A 15488-nucleotide genomic window follows, 5' to 3' on the forward strand; every position below is an offset into this window, starting at 1 on the left:
GTTTAACACTTTTACTAAACTAATCTAGTTTGTCACTCTAACTTCTACCAAGGTCATTTTTTGGTAAAAGATCACTATTACTCAAGTATGACCTTCAGGTACTTCATCCACCACTGTGGGCCAGGGGCAGTTTAAAGAAACAGTTTTCATTCATTGGGTAGAAATTAGCATTAGTTATTGTTGATTTCGTCTTTCTATTTAGATCTTGAGAGGAAAAAAAAACATTAAAATAGGTAAACCAGCACAGGTAAAAGTGTTCAGTGGAAAAGCAGGGCTGCATAACAGTTAACCCAAAGTTTATAGTATCAAAGAACACTAACCAATGCACAACTATTAAAAAAAATCTCCCCTATTTCACACTCCTGGTAATATACGTCTATTTGAATTTCTTCCAAGTAGGTTTTGATCTTTATGATCACATCAGTCACGCCGAGGCGGAGTCACATGTCTTGTCAGCTGACAGTGAGACATGATAAATGCATCAGCAGCTCCTCCGCCTGCATTGCAGTGATCGCCGCTGTGAAGACAGCTCCACCCGCGCCGACACACACAAACAGACCGAAAAGCCACCTGAAAACAGCGGAGTCATGCTGCTCCTAGCGCTGCTCTTCGTGTCTTCAGGTAATATCAGCAAGCAATGAGATAAACGAAATGTGTTTTGTATATTGTTTGTGACACGCTTCAGACAGCGGTCCTGTTATAGTTGTGTAACCGACCAAGAGCGTTTCAACATGAAAACACGGAAGCGTTTCAAGCGGCGTTTGCTTTGGTAAACAGCAACATATTAGCTAACTGTAGCAGCTAACGCCGATTTAAACAATGTTAATTTATGAACAGAAACTGAGTGTCCTCGTTACACTAATTTGCTATGAATGTGCTGAATGTGTAAATGAGTCCTGTTTGTGTTTTTTGTTCGCCTTTGAAGATTTCGGGCGCTGTTGTTGGCCCGTAACGATTCGGCTAACACAATTAGATAGCCTGCTAACGCTAGCTAGCGTCGGCTAGCTGGTGTCGTATTTTAAAAAACACTAGCCCATATGCTAAAAGTATTTGTTCTTGTAGATTCAGAAAGCTGGCTACTTAAGCAGCTGACTTAACACTGTAGAGATAATGTGCGTGTTTATGTCGCTTTAGACTTAAATCATGAAAACGCATGTCTCATTATTCAGAGCTGTTCCGCCCTAATTTGCCTGTTTTGACCAAATACTGTAACTATGTGGAGCTTTGTTGACATTTTGTGTGCTTTCATGAGGAAGTTCAGTTAGGAGCCTCTAAAGCGGCGACTTTCATTTCGTTTTTTAGTTCATGGTCAGTGCAACTTTCAGTTTTTGATCCTCACATTGTAGGTTAGTGGTTCCTGTAATTGTCTTCACATGTACTTTTGCTGTTTACAGCCTGGCTAGCTTATCTTTATGTTCAGACAAAACTGGGTCAGTGAATCCAACAGTTAGCTAAGTGCCATGAAGCAATGTATAACTTAAAGACCACGAGGCTATTTATACAGCTACATACATATTGTTGTCTTTGCTCTGTGGCATTTGAAGTATGGATCTGAACTGAATGGCCCAACTTTGTCTCTTATCAGAGCACAGGCTGTGGTTTACTGCAGTCCATTGGCAATATTGGTTTCTTCAAGTCATGGTATTTGTGCTTTGTGTGTTTAGTGCTTATCTTCAGTCTGACTTGAGGTCAAAAAATACTAATGTAGTGTCCTCTTTGCACCTCCACATTCTTTTAAGCTCAAGGATCAAGGCAAGGCAAATTTATTTGTATAGCACGTTTCAGCAACAAGGCAATTCAAGGTGCTTCACACAGAACATTGAAATACAACAACAGGGGGAAAGGAAACATATTTAAAACATTATAAAAGAAGCATGTAAAAGGTGATTAAAAACAGCAAGTGGGAAAACAACAGATAAAACCCAAAAATATAAAAACACATATATTGAAATAAGAGTTGCAGTGCAGAGCTTCGAAGTAAAATATAAAATTTAAAAAGTAAAAAGCCTTTTAGTCAAAGGCAGCAGTGAACAGGTGAGTCTTTAACCTTGACTTAAAGAAGTCAGACTCTCTCCAGCAGACCTGATATTTTGCGGTAGTTTGTTCCAGATATACGGAGCATAGAAACTGAATGCTGATTCTCCGTGTTTAGTTCTGACTTTTGGAACACAGAGCAGACCTGCACCAGATGACCTGAGTGGTCTTGATGGTTCATACTGGACTAGAGGGTCTTTGATCAAGCATATTGTTCATTAAGTTTTATGTATACACGTGCAGCCTGCTATATTGAAACTGCTTCGCAGGCCACTTACTGTTGAGCAATGTAATATGAATCTTATTTAAAGTCTTTTGTGCTTCGCTGTGTCATGTGTTGTTTTTCACTGACATTATGAGAAGTTTTCATTTTTAGAATCACGGTCACAGAAAGTGGAGCAAACACGGGCCTGTACATGTCTCTGCCTGCTTTTGAGGACATCTCATAAAACAAAAACGTTGTTGTCTAAAGGATGACCTGCTTTTCTGCTGTGAATATTGTACAAAGCCAATACAAATATGTAACACATAATTTCCCGTGCTGCGTATTGCCTTGTTAGCTGTAAACAGTTTACTGCAGTGCAAAAATAATGTGCAGAGAAGGCCTCTTTGTTGGTACAGTCTGTCTGCTTGAGGGCAGCTTGTTATTTCTGTTTGACTGCTCATGTGACTCAAGTGGAGGGTGGGACTGTTCTGCCTGCGCTGTAACTCCATGAATGATAAGCAGGAGGGGTTCACAGTTTGTGGATAACTCAGTGCACTTGTTTATATTCTGAGTCAACTGTTGTTTAAGTGTGCTTGTATTTCATATTAAAACAGGTTAATCAAAACAACATCTTAGTCATAATAACAACTGCAGTTTTTCTCACTCACAAAAATATGGCAATTAAATGTAACTATTTTCTAGCCCCCTGTACAGTCTGTCTCACTCTCAAGCAGAGTTTAAGATAGAGGTAGTGAAAACAGGAAACAGTGCTTTTGACTGTTCGGTTCTTTCCCATGTCATTTTTTCTGCTTCTGTAAAATGGAGAAGTATAAACATGAGCTGAATTTTTTGCATTGATGTTTTGATTGAGGGATTTCCCCTTCATCTCTCCCTTTCGGTCTGTTGGTCTCTGCTTGGCTGGTTTTGGCTGGTTGGTGGTGGGAAATGTTGCCAGATTTAGAGGCATTTTTTAATTTGACTTAGCAATTTGAGCCAATGGTTTTTTTTTTCTTCATATTTGGCGGTAATACAAGTAGAAAAGTTTATACCCACAATGTTCAGAGTGTTTAAACTAGTATAAGGTCCGTCTGAGGCATATACATGACAGAGAAAATTGATTTCCAATCCCATAATCTGGGTATGTTAGTCTGACTAAAAGTTGTTCTAAATCAAATTTCTCGAAGTCTGCCTAACATGTTTACATGTATTTAGTACAGCTTTAGTCAGACTAACAATAATTTCCTAACATCATGTAAACATACTAACTGATTATCTTGGCCCTTGATGTCGGTGCACTTTTGGTCAAAGTTAACCTTTCTGAAACTAGAAAGTTACAGATATTGTTAGTCCTATTCAACCCCAACTATGCTGAGTCAGTTTCAATATATTTGAGGTCTTCAGTGCCAAATAGTTCACATTTACTACTACTACTTCCAGACTACTCAGGGTAGTTTTTTTTTTTTTTTTTACTAAAACAGGTTCACTTTAAACAAAAAACATCTACAGAACATCTTACATATCAGCTGACAAGCTTTAGGTTGACCTTTTCCACAGAGTTGTTTTTAAAATCAATCTTGCAGGGCAGCGTCACTGCTGAAAGTGAATTCCTAACAAATCCCACCTTAAGTGCTTTAAGGAAGTCGGTCAGTCTTGAGTTTCCTCATCTGGCATAACCAGGAGGGTTTATTAGAACATGTGGTAGATGAGACTTGCCTGCAATTTATTGATAAAGAGCTAGTTCAAGATCTGCAGTTCTGAACCTTAATGGATACACATTTAGTCGCAGACCCCTATTTAATATGATGTCATTTTGGTGACCTCCATCTGAAAAAATGTTGTTGTGGGATGATTAAAACCAGAATTCTGCCAAGGAAGTGAAACCTATGATAATAATAGTCACTCTTGCAGCACTTACTCACACTCACTTCCCTTTTTTCTGTGCATCCACTGGAACTCAGGTCTCAGGTCTCAAAAAGGTATGCCGTTTGACTTTTTGTCTATTTTACAGCTGTAGCGACCCCTCTACTGGGCACTGAGCAGTGTGCTCGTGGCCCCCCCTACTGGTGTCAGAATGTAAAGACGGCGTCTCTGTGCGGAGCGGTGTCTCACTGCCAGCAGAACGTCTGGAGCCAACCCCAGATGGTGAGACTCATTTGGCATTTTGGCACATGCTCAAGCTTTTGTACATTTCTTATTTGTGTTGTAGAGATTCCCTACACTTTGGGTGGGGCATTTTATTTACACGTCCAATTGTCTGGTTTCAGAAATCAGTGCCATGCGACTTGTGTAAAGAGGTGTTGACTGTTGTGGACCAACTACTGAAGGACAATGACACTGAGGTAAGGTTAAATAGGGTGGAAATTCGCAATAGCCGTGACCACGTACAGCCATGCATACCCAACTGCCATGCCATCTTTTAGCAAATTGGCATTAACACACACACACACACACACACACACACACACACACACACACTTAACTGACCTCCATGGTAAATTTTAGCTTCCTAGGATCAATGGAAACTGACTTCCAAAGGGTGGGGATTTTTTTGTAGGCCAGCCAAACTACAAGAAGGAGCTTTAAAGCTGCTGGTCACAGCTAGTATTTTCATGTGTGTTGAGACAACTGAATGATTCGCCATAAACTAAATCCAGACTTTGCACCACTCCTTTTGGAAGACTGATGTCGGGTATGTCTCTGATTGCAGACTGAGGTTCTTGGGTACCTGGAGAAGGCCTGCCAGCTCATCCCCGATCAAGGTTTGACTGCTGAGTGCAAGGAGTTGGTGGATGAATACTACCCCATCCTCATGGGAATCATTAAAGGAGAGCTGGTGAGCACCATCACCCTGTTTGTCCAAGTCTTAGCCTGGTTATAGATTGAAAAGCTGTGGCTGAAGTCCAAAACTTAAGAGATATTCTCGAAATGTCTATAAAACACATTTGTGAGATGACTGTGTTGCCATTGAGTGATGTTCAAAACATTAGCAGGTTTATTTCTGTTGCAGCCACCAGGCTAGCTGTCATTATTTCCAATCGAAGGTGACAGGCGTGTTATGCGAGCGATGGAAAGGCGAGCCCCTTATACTTGGAAGTGGCCACCTATGAGAGATTTCTGGGTGTTGATAGTCCACAATTTCACAGAGAATTTATGTCTTCAAAACTTCTGGATGATCCACTCAGCTTTTGAAGCGTTATGCGACGCTGTATCGCTTCTTGTACCGCGTGCTGTATAATGCCCGAGGGAGCCAATTACTACTGACAAGCACATAGCCATAGCATAATGTGACCTACAAAAGCAAAAAAGTGTTTCCGTTGCTTTTTTGCAAAATAATGCTTTTTCAAGTCATCTGAAAAACCACCTCATACAAGCGTAAAATAGGAGTTTTTTTTTTAAAATTGACTTGTCTCCATTAGGCGTACATGTATATTATTCGCTATGGAAATCCACCTAGTAGGAAAAAACTGTTCAGGCATTTCAGACGTTTGCATTTTAATGATGCCGTTATTCAGTTTGCGTTTAGTACCCCAATTGATTGCTTTTGCTGAAGAACTTATTAAAGCATTTTGGAGTTTGGTTTCTGATCAGTTTATCATTCGGCTTCATCCAAGTCTCTGAATGGTCCATCTGCCCCTCAGTGTCAAAATGGAAAAGAGAAGTGGCTGCGAGCCAAGTGCAGCAAGCTGAATAAGCGCTATTGATAGGGAAGTGAGTCCAAGTCTAAATGGGAACAGAGTCATCATTGTGTAACACTAAACCTCATGACTGAGAGCGTTTGGTGTTTTCTTTGTTTCAACTCTCACCTGCTACAGCGACTTTGGGAATTAGAGAGACAGCTCTTTAGAAGGCACATGACCTCTAGATGTTGTGTTTAAGTTAGATTTCTTAAAGGTTTAAACGGTGTGTGTCATCCATGCTTTAAAGGTCGGGGCTATTTACCTCTGCTTACAGCTAACATGTACACAAGACTTTTAATAAAGCGCTGACTGTAAAGTGACTATAAAATGAGGCAGTAACTTAAAGTTGTGTGTTGTTTTTTTTTTTGTTTGTTTGTTTTTTTAGGACGATCCTGCGGTGGTTTGTGCTGCCATGGGGCTGTGTCAGTCTCAGCAGGCAGCCCTGGCTAAGGTTCATGCCAGGGAGCAGCTCATGTCCAATGAAATCCCTCAGGTGGACCTCACCCAGCAGGTGTCTCCCTTCCTCCTTAATGTGCCCCAGCTGCTCTATCCTCAGAATATCCCCAAGAAGGAGGGCCTAAAACAAGAGACTCCAAAGCAGGTATATTGTCAAATCCCCCTCTGTGTCCTCCACATGTATCTGATGAATGTTGCCTTCATCTGGCTCTGAATCTTTCTTTCACTGTAGGATATTGATGTGTGCCAGGACTGTATCAAGTTCCTGGCTGATGCTCAAGAACAAGCCAAGGAAAACTCCTCATTTGTCGACTCTCTCATTGAGACTATTGAGAAAGAGTGCGACCTGTTGGGACCGGGCATGGCTGATTTGGTGAGAGCCTCACATGAGTGGAGAATGTTGCATATTTTTCTTTGTTTAACAAACAAACAAAAATGGTGTATATGAACTGTTTTTCCTTCCTTGCAGTGCAAGCAGTATGTTGGGGAGTACGGTTCTGTTGTCGTTCAGCAGCTCATGTCCATGGTGAGTGTAACCTCTGTCATCATGTGCCTGATTGAAGAGAAGTTCAGGAAAACCTTTTTTGTGTTTGCATAGTCAGTGGTCATTATCCTCTAATACTAAATGACGAGCTTAATCATCAAAACTAATGAGTCTTATAATTTGTATGTTTCTGTTAGTGCTAAGCCCATGTTTGGTCTTGCAGCACCACGTGGCCTGCTTACTTCAGTTTATTCATATCTTTAAACTGCTTTCTGTCTATCTTTTCATTTATTTTTAAATTTCTGTTTTCCTTTTTTGCCCTGTATTTCTTCCTTTACTTTTCTCCCTCCATTCATGTATCCCTGCTCTGTTTTCTCTGGGTTTTGTGTGCTGCTCCCCAGGAACAGGTAGGTCTTTCTGTGTTCAACCTGTAGCATTCTAACCCTTAGCTCTTGCTTCTTGTGCTGCTCACCTCACCCTGCAAAGATGCATGTAAATGATAATGTAAATAAAACCGAGACTATTTTATTTAAATTGAATTCTCTGCTTGTGTGGCTAATAACTTGACACTTAAATAGCTGTTGAAACACTTCAGTGAAGAGCCACATTGAGATTATTTCCTCTTTCTTCACATCAAATGAGTATACAGTGCTGTCATTTATTAAAGTATGCTTGGATGCTAGTTTAAACAAATAGATTTACCAGTCTTTACTAACATTGAAGTAGCTATCCTCTACAAAAAAGCACCACCTTTATTGTGCTTTGTATGGCTGTTGAACACTATAGCTGATCTTTTTAGATGCCTGAGAGCTGCAGAGGTGAACATTTGTTGCCAGTATGGGCGTGTGGTGCAGTGTGTTTGGTTCTTGTAAAAGAAAGCTGTGTTTGATGACTTTTTTTTTAGAAACTTCTGCATATTGCATGGGTGGCTATGTTGTGGAATAGTATGCAGATTACAGACACACAGTTTATGCTAACAGCATGCAATGTGGCATGTTTCGTGGACTATAAGCTGTTTTAAATTAACTGTCCGTTTCTGTTCTCAGCAACCCAAGCAAATCTGTGCCCTCGCTGGCTTCTGTAAGGAAATGAAGAAGTCCATTCCCATGCTGAAGCTGCTGCCTGCCAAGACTGTACCCGCTGCCAAGGCTGTACCCGCTGCAAAGGCTGTACCTGCTCTCAAGCTTGTCCCTGCCACTAAGGTTGAGTCTGTCGCTGACAAGTCCGCAAAGGTAAGTCATAGTGGGCCCCTGAGTTCTCTCATCAGTACTGGTGATGTGCATGTACAATACTGTACTTACAAAAACATAAGACATTGCCTCTTGTGTTCTAGCCCATGGTGCGTGTCCGTGATTCCCCAAAATGTACCATTTGTGAGTTTGTGATGAAACAGTTGGAGTCTATGTTGGAGGATCAGACAACAGAGGTGGGATGTGTACTTCATGATATACCCAATATGGCCATAAAAATACATTCCACGAAACTGCTGCCAACGTACGGTTGGTGCAGATAGTCAGCTCTGATGTAAGGCTGATCCATTTGTTTCTGTCTCAGGAGGAGGTGGTTAAAGCTGTGGAGAAGGTGTGCACATATCTGCCATCTTCCGTGCGTGACGAGTGTAAGGACCTGGTTGAGACCTACGGCCAGGCCATCATTGAGCTGCTGGTGCAGCAGGCTGACCCCAAGACCGTCTGCACGGTGTTGGCACTCTGCAATGATGCCAGACGTACATTTGTCCGTAAGTTTGTACCCTTCAAAGCACACTGAATGCAAATGATCACTTTGCTGAAGACATGCTGAAGATGCCTTGCAAAAGTCATATTAGAAATGTTACAAATTTATAGTTTAATTTGACATTAACTTGTGGTTACATGAGCAAGATTACACAGGAATTTATCCTGAATGTTTGCAGTAAAAGTAAGCTAAGATATTTCTGGTTGAAACTGCAGAAAGCTCAGAATATGTGAGCTGAATTTCTCTATAAAGAAAATAAACTATCACACTATTGGAGGCACTCTCAAGCCAAAATCTTGCAACATAATGTGCTTCATTTTACTTTAACCACAGTTATGTTTTGCTATTAAATTATGTTCTCTTTGTTTCATTTTATTGCGGTGTTAAATGTGAGCTGCCTATTCACAGCTGCTGCTTATTGTTTAGTTGACCTTATAAGAAGCAGGCCATGTCATGTATGTGTGATCTCTAAAGTCAAACTTTCTAAAAAGTACAATTTACTCTGTTAGCTGAGAGGTCTTTTATATTGTCTTGTTTTAGTTGCTTCTGTGAAGCTAAAGATGTGTATCCACATGTGACTTATGACACACTATACCGTTGTTTTTTTTCCTAGCTGCACTCGACCAGGCTCGCTTTAAGGCCGGTGGCTTCTGCCAGGTGTGCAAGCTGGCTGTTCATTACATTGATGAAATGCTTGAGAAGAACGCAACAGAGGCAGAGATTGAGGAAGCTGTGAGGAAAGCATGCAGCTTCCTGCCTGACTCTATGCAGACTGAGGTGAGGAGTTGTAGGTTGACCTTGTGTAATTTTTTGCCTCTCCTCAGCCTCGTATTAACCTCTGTGTGTCTGTCAACAGTGTGACCAGATGGTCCAACAGTATGAACCAATGCTCATCCAGCTTCTTCTCCAGATGCTCGACCCAGACTTTGTGTGCATGGTAAGGAGTAAATTAATTCTGAATTAAATAGCAAAATAAATTAAGTGAACATTTTATCTTGTTAAGACATTCAAGTTTTTTTGGTAGTGCAAAAAAGCATGAGTTCACTTATTTTTGTCATAAATTATTTGTCATAAACAGCAACTGGGATATTTGGTTTTCTCTACAAGCATGCAGTCCAGTCTAGTATCTAAGTTGTGTTTTTTTGTGCAACAGAAAGTGGGAGCCTGTCCTGAGGCTGTGCACAGGCTGCTGGGGACCGAGCAGTGCAGCCTGGGGCCTGAATACTGGTGCAAGAACATGGAGACAGCAACTCGATGCGATGTGAGTAGTTCATTCAATTTGACATCCAGACGTGCTCTATTATGGGAATATACATTCTTCGGCCACTTCATTAGGTACACCTTGCTAGTAGCGGGTTGGACCCACTCCTTTTTTTTCCCTCTTTTTTTTAAACATGTATTTATTAGTTTTAAGCGGTTATACATTTGAACATACAATACGATGTACAAACAGAAAAAACAGAAAGGAGCCAAGGCACTCGTCTTAAAGCAGTAAGTTAAAATGCCCGTATTGCATTTGCAGGTTCTAAAAGTAGAACTAGATTAAAATCAATAGATACTCCCAACACATTTCGGCGTCTAGCCTTCTTCAGGTACTTACAGACAAAACTGTGACGACATAAATTTATACTGAAAGGGTAAATCTATCAGGCAGGTGAAAGCATTCAGAAATCAGAGTCCACCAGTCTGAGATTGTACTCACTTCGCTCCTCCCTCTCAGAAAAATTAAAAAAAAATACCAAAGGTCAGCAAGGGGCAACTGGTTGTGAAGATGAAAAAGGTTTTAAAAAAAAAAAAAAAAGAGAAAATGAATATTTTATCATACGGTATGTGTTTGTATCAATACAAAAATCTCCAATATATATATATACTAAATATACACACAAAGTAAGATCCTCATTAAGGCCAAGATGGTGCGATAGTGAGAAGCTCTTAAATTAAAGATCCAAAAGCTTTCCTGTTGCTTGAGTTGTTTGAGCCTGTTTCCTCTACGGATTGTTTCCGGGATATGATCAATACCGACAGCCTTAGGATGGATATGTTGTTGTTGTTTTGTTCCTTGAAATGTCTCGCCTCAGGATAGTCATCATTTTTTTGTTCTTATGGCGTGTTTGTGCTCTGAGAGTCTATCCTGTAGTCCACGTTTAGTTTTTCCAATATAAAATAAAATAAAAACACGAGGACATTCCAGTTTGTAAATGACAAATGTCGTTTTGCAATTAATGAAGTGCCGTATTCCATAATTTCTATCACCATGGGTGTCAAGGAAGCTATAACATTGGACATCAACATTGCTGTTTCATTTTTCAACAATGAAACATCAATGGGGTTTGTGGGGAGCCAGGTGGTTTTAAGGTCAGCAGGCGAATGGCTATGCACAAGCTTTATCTCTCAGAGTAGGTGAGTGTTTAAAGCTAAAATTGGGAGGCTCTGAGAAGATGTTTTGCAATGAGGTATCACACTGTAAAATATTCTAGTTCTGTCTGATAATTTTTTTGACCTGATTAGCCTCTGTGCTAAATTTTGTAGAGAAAAACTCTCTGATGCCTGTCTGGATGTCCCTTTTTGTAGTATGGTCTGTCGTTCTAGACCTTTAGCTTTACTTTTAGCCCGTTGAACAACTTTCTTGTCATAGCCTCTTTGAATGAAATGACACTCCATTTCTTCAGTTTTTTGGTCAAAGTCCCCTTAATCCCCAAAAATTCTCCTAAGTCTTTGGCATTGGCCATGTTTTCTTTAAGGTTTTTAGGATGGCAACTTTTTGCATGGATTGTAGTATCACATGAAGTAATTTTCTTAAAGATAGTAGAGTGCAGAAAAACATCTTTGTCTTTATATATTTCCAAATCCAGGAAGTGAGTCAAGATTTTTGATGTATTCTGGAGAAAGTCTGATGTTCTTATTTGTACTACTGAAATACTGATGGAAAGGCAGCAGTTCCTCCTCTGACCCTGTCCACAGTAAAATTATATCATCAATATATCGACCCCAGTACATTATCTTGCTCAGGAATGGATGCATACGGTCAAAAGTCATTTTCCACTTACCCATATACAGGCCTGCATAGCACAACCTTTAGCTTGTAGGGCTGGGTAAAAAAATCGATTCATCAATGCATTGCAATATGTTTTTTGCCAATTCAATATCAATTCATAAAATCCTCACTCCGTCAAAGATAGGATAAAATGTGTAGGAGGATATTCTGTCTCTAGTATTTAAGTGCTGTCAGACCTTCTTTATGTTCTATAGTAGTGTAAAGTGACTCGACATCCATAGTAGCCAGTATGGTATTTGATCCTGTGTTGCCTAATTCTTCAGTTTTATTCAGGACAGCTGTGGTATCCTGAATGTAGGCTGTGAGGGATGACAAGATAGGTTTAAGAAAGTAATCAGTGTATTTAAAAACTGATTCACTGAAGCTATCGTTACCTGAGATGACTGGCCTTGAGATGATTGGCTTTCTACAATGTGCAAACAACTGAACTTTGCCAGAAGGAAATATATGGCAGTGACCAAAAAATAAATAAAAACAATAATAATGATAATGATAATGATGATAAAAACTATTGAGAGAGAGAACACAAATTTGACATGCAGAAGGCCATTAATAAATGAATAAATAACTTAAAAAACAAACAAAAGAAACTGCAGTACAATTAAATAAAAAAAGTACACGAATACACCATCAATCAGGGTTTATACACTACATATTCCTCACAGTAAATTGACATATTCAGCGTTACCTCATTCGTCTAATGCCTCTTTAACATCCCCATTTCTGACAAATAATAAAAACCTCTTCCAAATGCTATCAACTCATGGGCTTTCTTTCTAACTATATAAGTTAGTTTCTCAAGAGCCAAACTTGATGTTAAGTTTTTTTTTAACCAGTGGCCAAGAGTGAGACATTTTACACTCCTCCAGCACATGGCAATAGAGCACCTGGCTTGTAGGAGACATATGTAGGTCAACCATATTTCTGTCTCTACTAGATTAGAGAACAGCTGGCTGGGTAAATTCCAAAAATACATATCTTAGGACATTAGGACAAGAAGTAATCTGTGAGACATACTTTAACACCAGACTCCCAAAATGTTTAAATCTCCTCACACCACAAGCAATGGTATAATGAACCTTTGAGGACATTGCTCTTATTATCCAATTAAATTGTATTAATCTTAGTTGAGCGCTGATGGTCTGAGTACGTCCTTTTAACCATATGTGACTCCACTCACTACATGAGTTTTCGTCTTGTAAATCTCGCTTCCGCTCCTGTCTTTTACTTTCAGAGTTGTCAACCATTATGTTGCATAACTGCGTTATCAGCTCTTTGTTGAAGCAGTTTCTCATAAATGTTTCTAACATGGTTGTGATGGGTGGTTATTTGAGTTACTGTTGCCTTTCCATCAGCTTGAACCAGTTCTCCTCTGACCTCTGGCATCAACATTTTCAGCATTCAGCATCAGCATTTTTGCCCCAAAAATTACAGATTTTTCCGCATTTTCTCTTTTTCGTACCTTTCTCTGTGACCCCTAGAGATGATTGTGCGTGAAAATACCAGTAGATCAGCAGTTGCTGAAAAACTCAGACAAGCCCATCTGGCACCAACAACTATGCCATGTTTAAAGTCACTCAAATCCCTTTTCTTCCTGATTCTGATGCCGAGTTTGAACTTGAGCAGATTGTCCTGACCATGTCTACATGCCTAAATGCGTTGAGTTGCTGCCATGCGATTGACTGATCAGATATTTGCATTAACAAGCAGTTGAACAGGTGTACCTAATAAAGTGGCCGGTGAGTGTAAATCTCTAATAGAATATTAACATCTTTTAAAAGCAGTATTTAATCCACAAAATGATCATTTGTAAATCAGTTACTGCCCCTGTGTCATGCTATATTTAAGGAAAGCTTTGTTTTTCTTGCATGACTTCATGGTGAACCAAGAGTCCAAAAACTGAGAAAATTCTTTATAAATTGGAGTAAAAAGGGGTCACGTTTAACAACAACAAAACTGTGCCAAGAATTCAAACTGTACTTGCTTTAAAATTGTCAGTCGAATTGTATTTGGCTGTTTAATACAAATATGCAACTATTGTTTGCTTGCTCTCACGTTGGAGTAGTATAGTGAACAACCCAAGGTAGCCATCGGAGCCAGTGCATGCTAGCCGCTAATGGAATAGTTTTGTGCAGCAAAACATGCATTGGCAAACTCTCACATAACTTTACAATTATAATCCAAATCTCATTTATCCAGTTGTATGCTAAATACCTCCTCAACACTTGCGTTTTGGCTAAAACGGAACTATTAAATGGTTCCGCAAAACCATTTTCATGCAGCGACGAGTAGCGTGCTTAGCTAACTCAATGGAAAGCACGGGCAATATTTCAAACGTATGCGCTTGCCCAGGCGTGCTACTAATATGTGTAAATGTTATGTTATATATGTTATATAGTAAATACTGTTTGTTCACCATGGATGCATGTGAGAAACCAAATTTCCTTCACAAATTCAACATTACATGGGGTAAGAAATTGATATAAAGTCATTTTGTCGGTGAAAGACTCACATTTTTAAAGCTGTGAGTCTGCATTGCCATCAATAGATGATTACCCTCCACTGATTGATTCTTTAAAGCTGATTTATGTCCAGGTTTGCTTTGAGAGACCTGTCTAACCACTTGTTTCTGATTTTTAGGCTGTGACTCACTGTAGACGCCATGTGTGGGTATAGAGGAAGAGGAAGCACAAACTGACTTGTAGGGAATTAAAAGAAAAAAAATACTGTAGTGCTGCTTCCCACTTTTAATTTTTGTCCCGTTTCCTTTTTTAATGGACTTCAATGACTGCAGTTTGTTTAAATTAACATTGATATTTTGAATGATGTCATGGTGGAAAGGGACTGGACTGTTTTTTTTCTTGGGGGGTGGGGCAGGGGAGGAGTGATGAGGTGTGTAGCGGCCTGCAGCTCAGCCTGCAGCTCAGCCTGTTACCGCTTTACTGAGCAGAAGTTACAAAGCATCATTGGGCTTTGTGCAGATTTGCATTATTTGATTTGTACTTACCTTTGTTGCTTGCTAGGTGTGGTTTATGTAAGAACACAAAGTTTCACATGTTGTATTATGCTGACACGGCATCAGATAGCTGCTGTGTCAGCATAAATCCCCCCCGACCCCCCTACCTGGATTTGATTCCTTCTCCCTGGAGGAACTACTTGCAAATAGCAGAAATTGCTCAGTTTAAAAATTGCTGCCATTACTTATAGCAGTATGTCAGATCCTTCTATTTCCTTTGTTTTGTAGAGAGAAAATCTGTTGTAGTTTTAAGGAGCTGATATGGAGGTAATTGGTCTCAGAGTGTACCTCCCACTCGCCTCCAATTGTTTGCACTCTTCCAGCTGTTTGTACGTCACTGTTTCTAATGTACAGAGAGCATCTTAAATTCATTTGTTGTCTGCCTCAATCCCTGAGCCAACTGTCACTTGATCTGTAAATTTTTAACAATTAAAGTGATCCCAATCCACATGGTATATTTTTTTCCTTTGTTGTAAATTGAATTTAGGGCCATATCCTTATCAAGCTTGTCATTAAAAACTTAAAAACTGCCAAGACAAGTGATAACATAGAACGTTGCACACTATTTTATGTGTTTTTCAGCTGTTTTGGGGACATGTCATATTTCGACATTTTTCAACATACTAAAGCTGGCATTTCTGGTTGTTTTTTCGACATGCTATATGAAGGTGTTTTCATCTGTTAATTTGGCACATCGAAAAAATGACCGAAATGCAAGGCTATAGTATGGCAAAAAAAATGTCAAATTTGACATGTCAGATTTGTCCCAAAAAACAGCTGGAAACTGCAACTTTCTATGCTATGGCATGTCTTGGCGCAAAAAGGGC

At 39.7% G+C, this 15488-nt stretch overlaps 1 protein-coding gene across 2 annotated transcripts; it reads left to right on the top strand.

The window, feature by feature from the left end:
• The first annotated feature begins 461 nt into the window (after positions 1-461).
• LOC121954246 (prosaposin) lies at positions 462-15109 on the top strand. 2 transcript variants are annotated; one of them, XM_042501596.1, is made up of 15 exons: positions 462-621; positions 4248-4381; positions 4504-4578; positions 4947-5072; positions 6302-6517; positions 6605-6745; positions 6842-6898; positions 7258-7263; positions 7903-8088; positions 8190-8282; positions 8411-8594; positions 9204-9367; positions 9447-9527; positions 9744-9851; positions 14286-15109. In XM_042501596.1, the coding sequence occupies exons 1-15, from the start codon at positions 477-479 to the stop codon at positions 14319-14321; spliced, it is 1752 nt and encodes a 583-aa protein (XP_042357530.1). In that variant the 5' UTR covers positions 462-476; the 3' UTR covers positions 14322-15109. The 2 variants fall into 2 exon arrangements, with proteins under 2 accessions (XP_042357530.1, XP_042357531.1); XM_042501597.1 differs by lacking the exon at positions 7258-7263.
• The last annotated feature ends 379 nt before the right edge of the window (positions 15110-15488 follow it).

This window comes from Plectropomus leopardus, chromosome 15 (assembly GCF_008729295.1).
Source record: "Plectropomus leopardus isolate mb chromosome 15, YSFRI_Pleo_2.0, whole genome shotgun sequence".
NCBI lineage: Eukaryota > Metazoa > Chordata > Actinopteri > Perciformes > Serranidae > Plectropomus > Plectropomus leopardus.

What these genes read in the sequence shown, in the direction of transcription:
- LOC121954246 (XM_042501596.1), top strand. Translation starts at nt 477, where the DNA reads ATGCATCAGCAGCTCCTCCGCCTGCATTGCAGTGATCGCCGCTGTGAA. An exon ending in TGGAGGATCAGACAACAGAG is followed by an intron (nt 8,283 to 8,410) that starts GTGGGATGTGTA and finishes TTTCTGTCTCAG; the next exon opens with GAGGAGGTGGTTAAAGCTGT. An exon ending in TGCCAGACGTACATTTGTCC is followed by an intron (nt 8,595 to 9,203) that starts GTAAGTTTGTAC and finishes TTTTTTTCCTAG; the next exon opens with CTGCACTCGACCAGGCTCGC.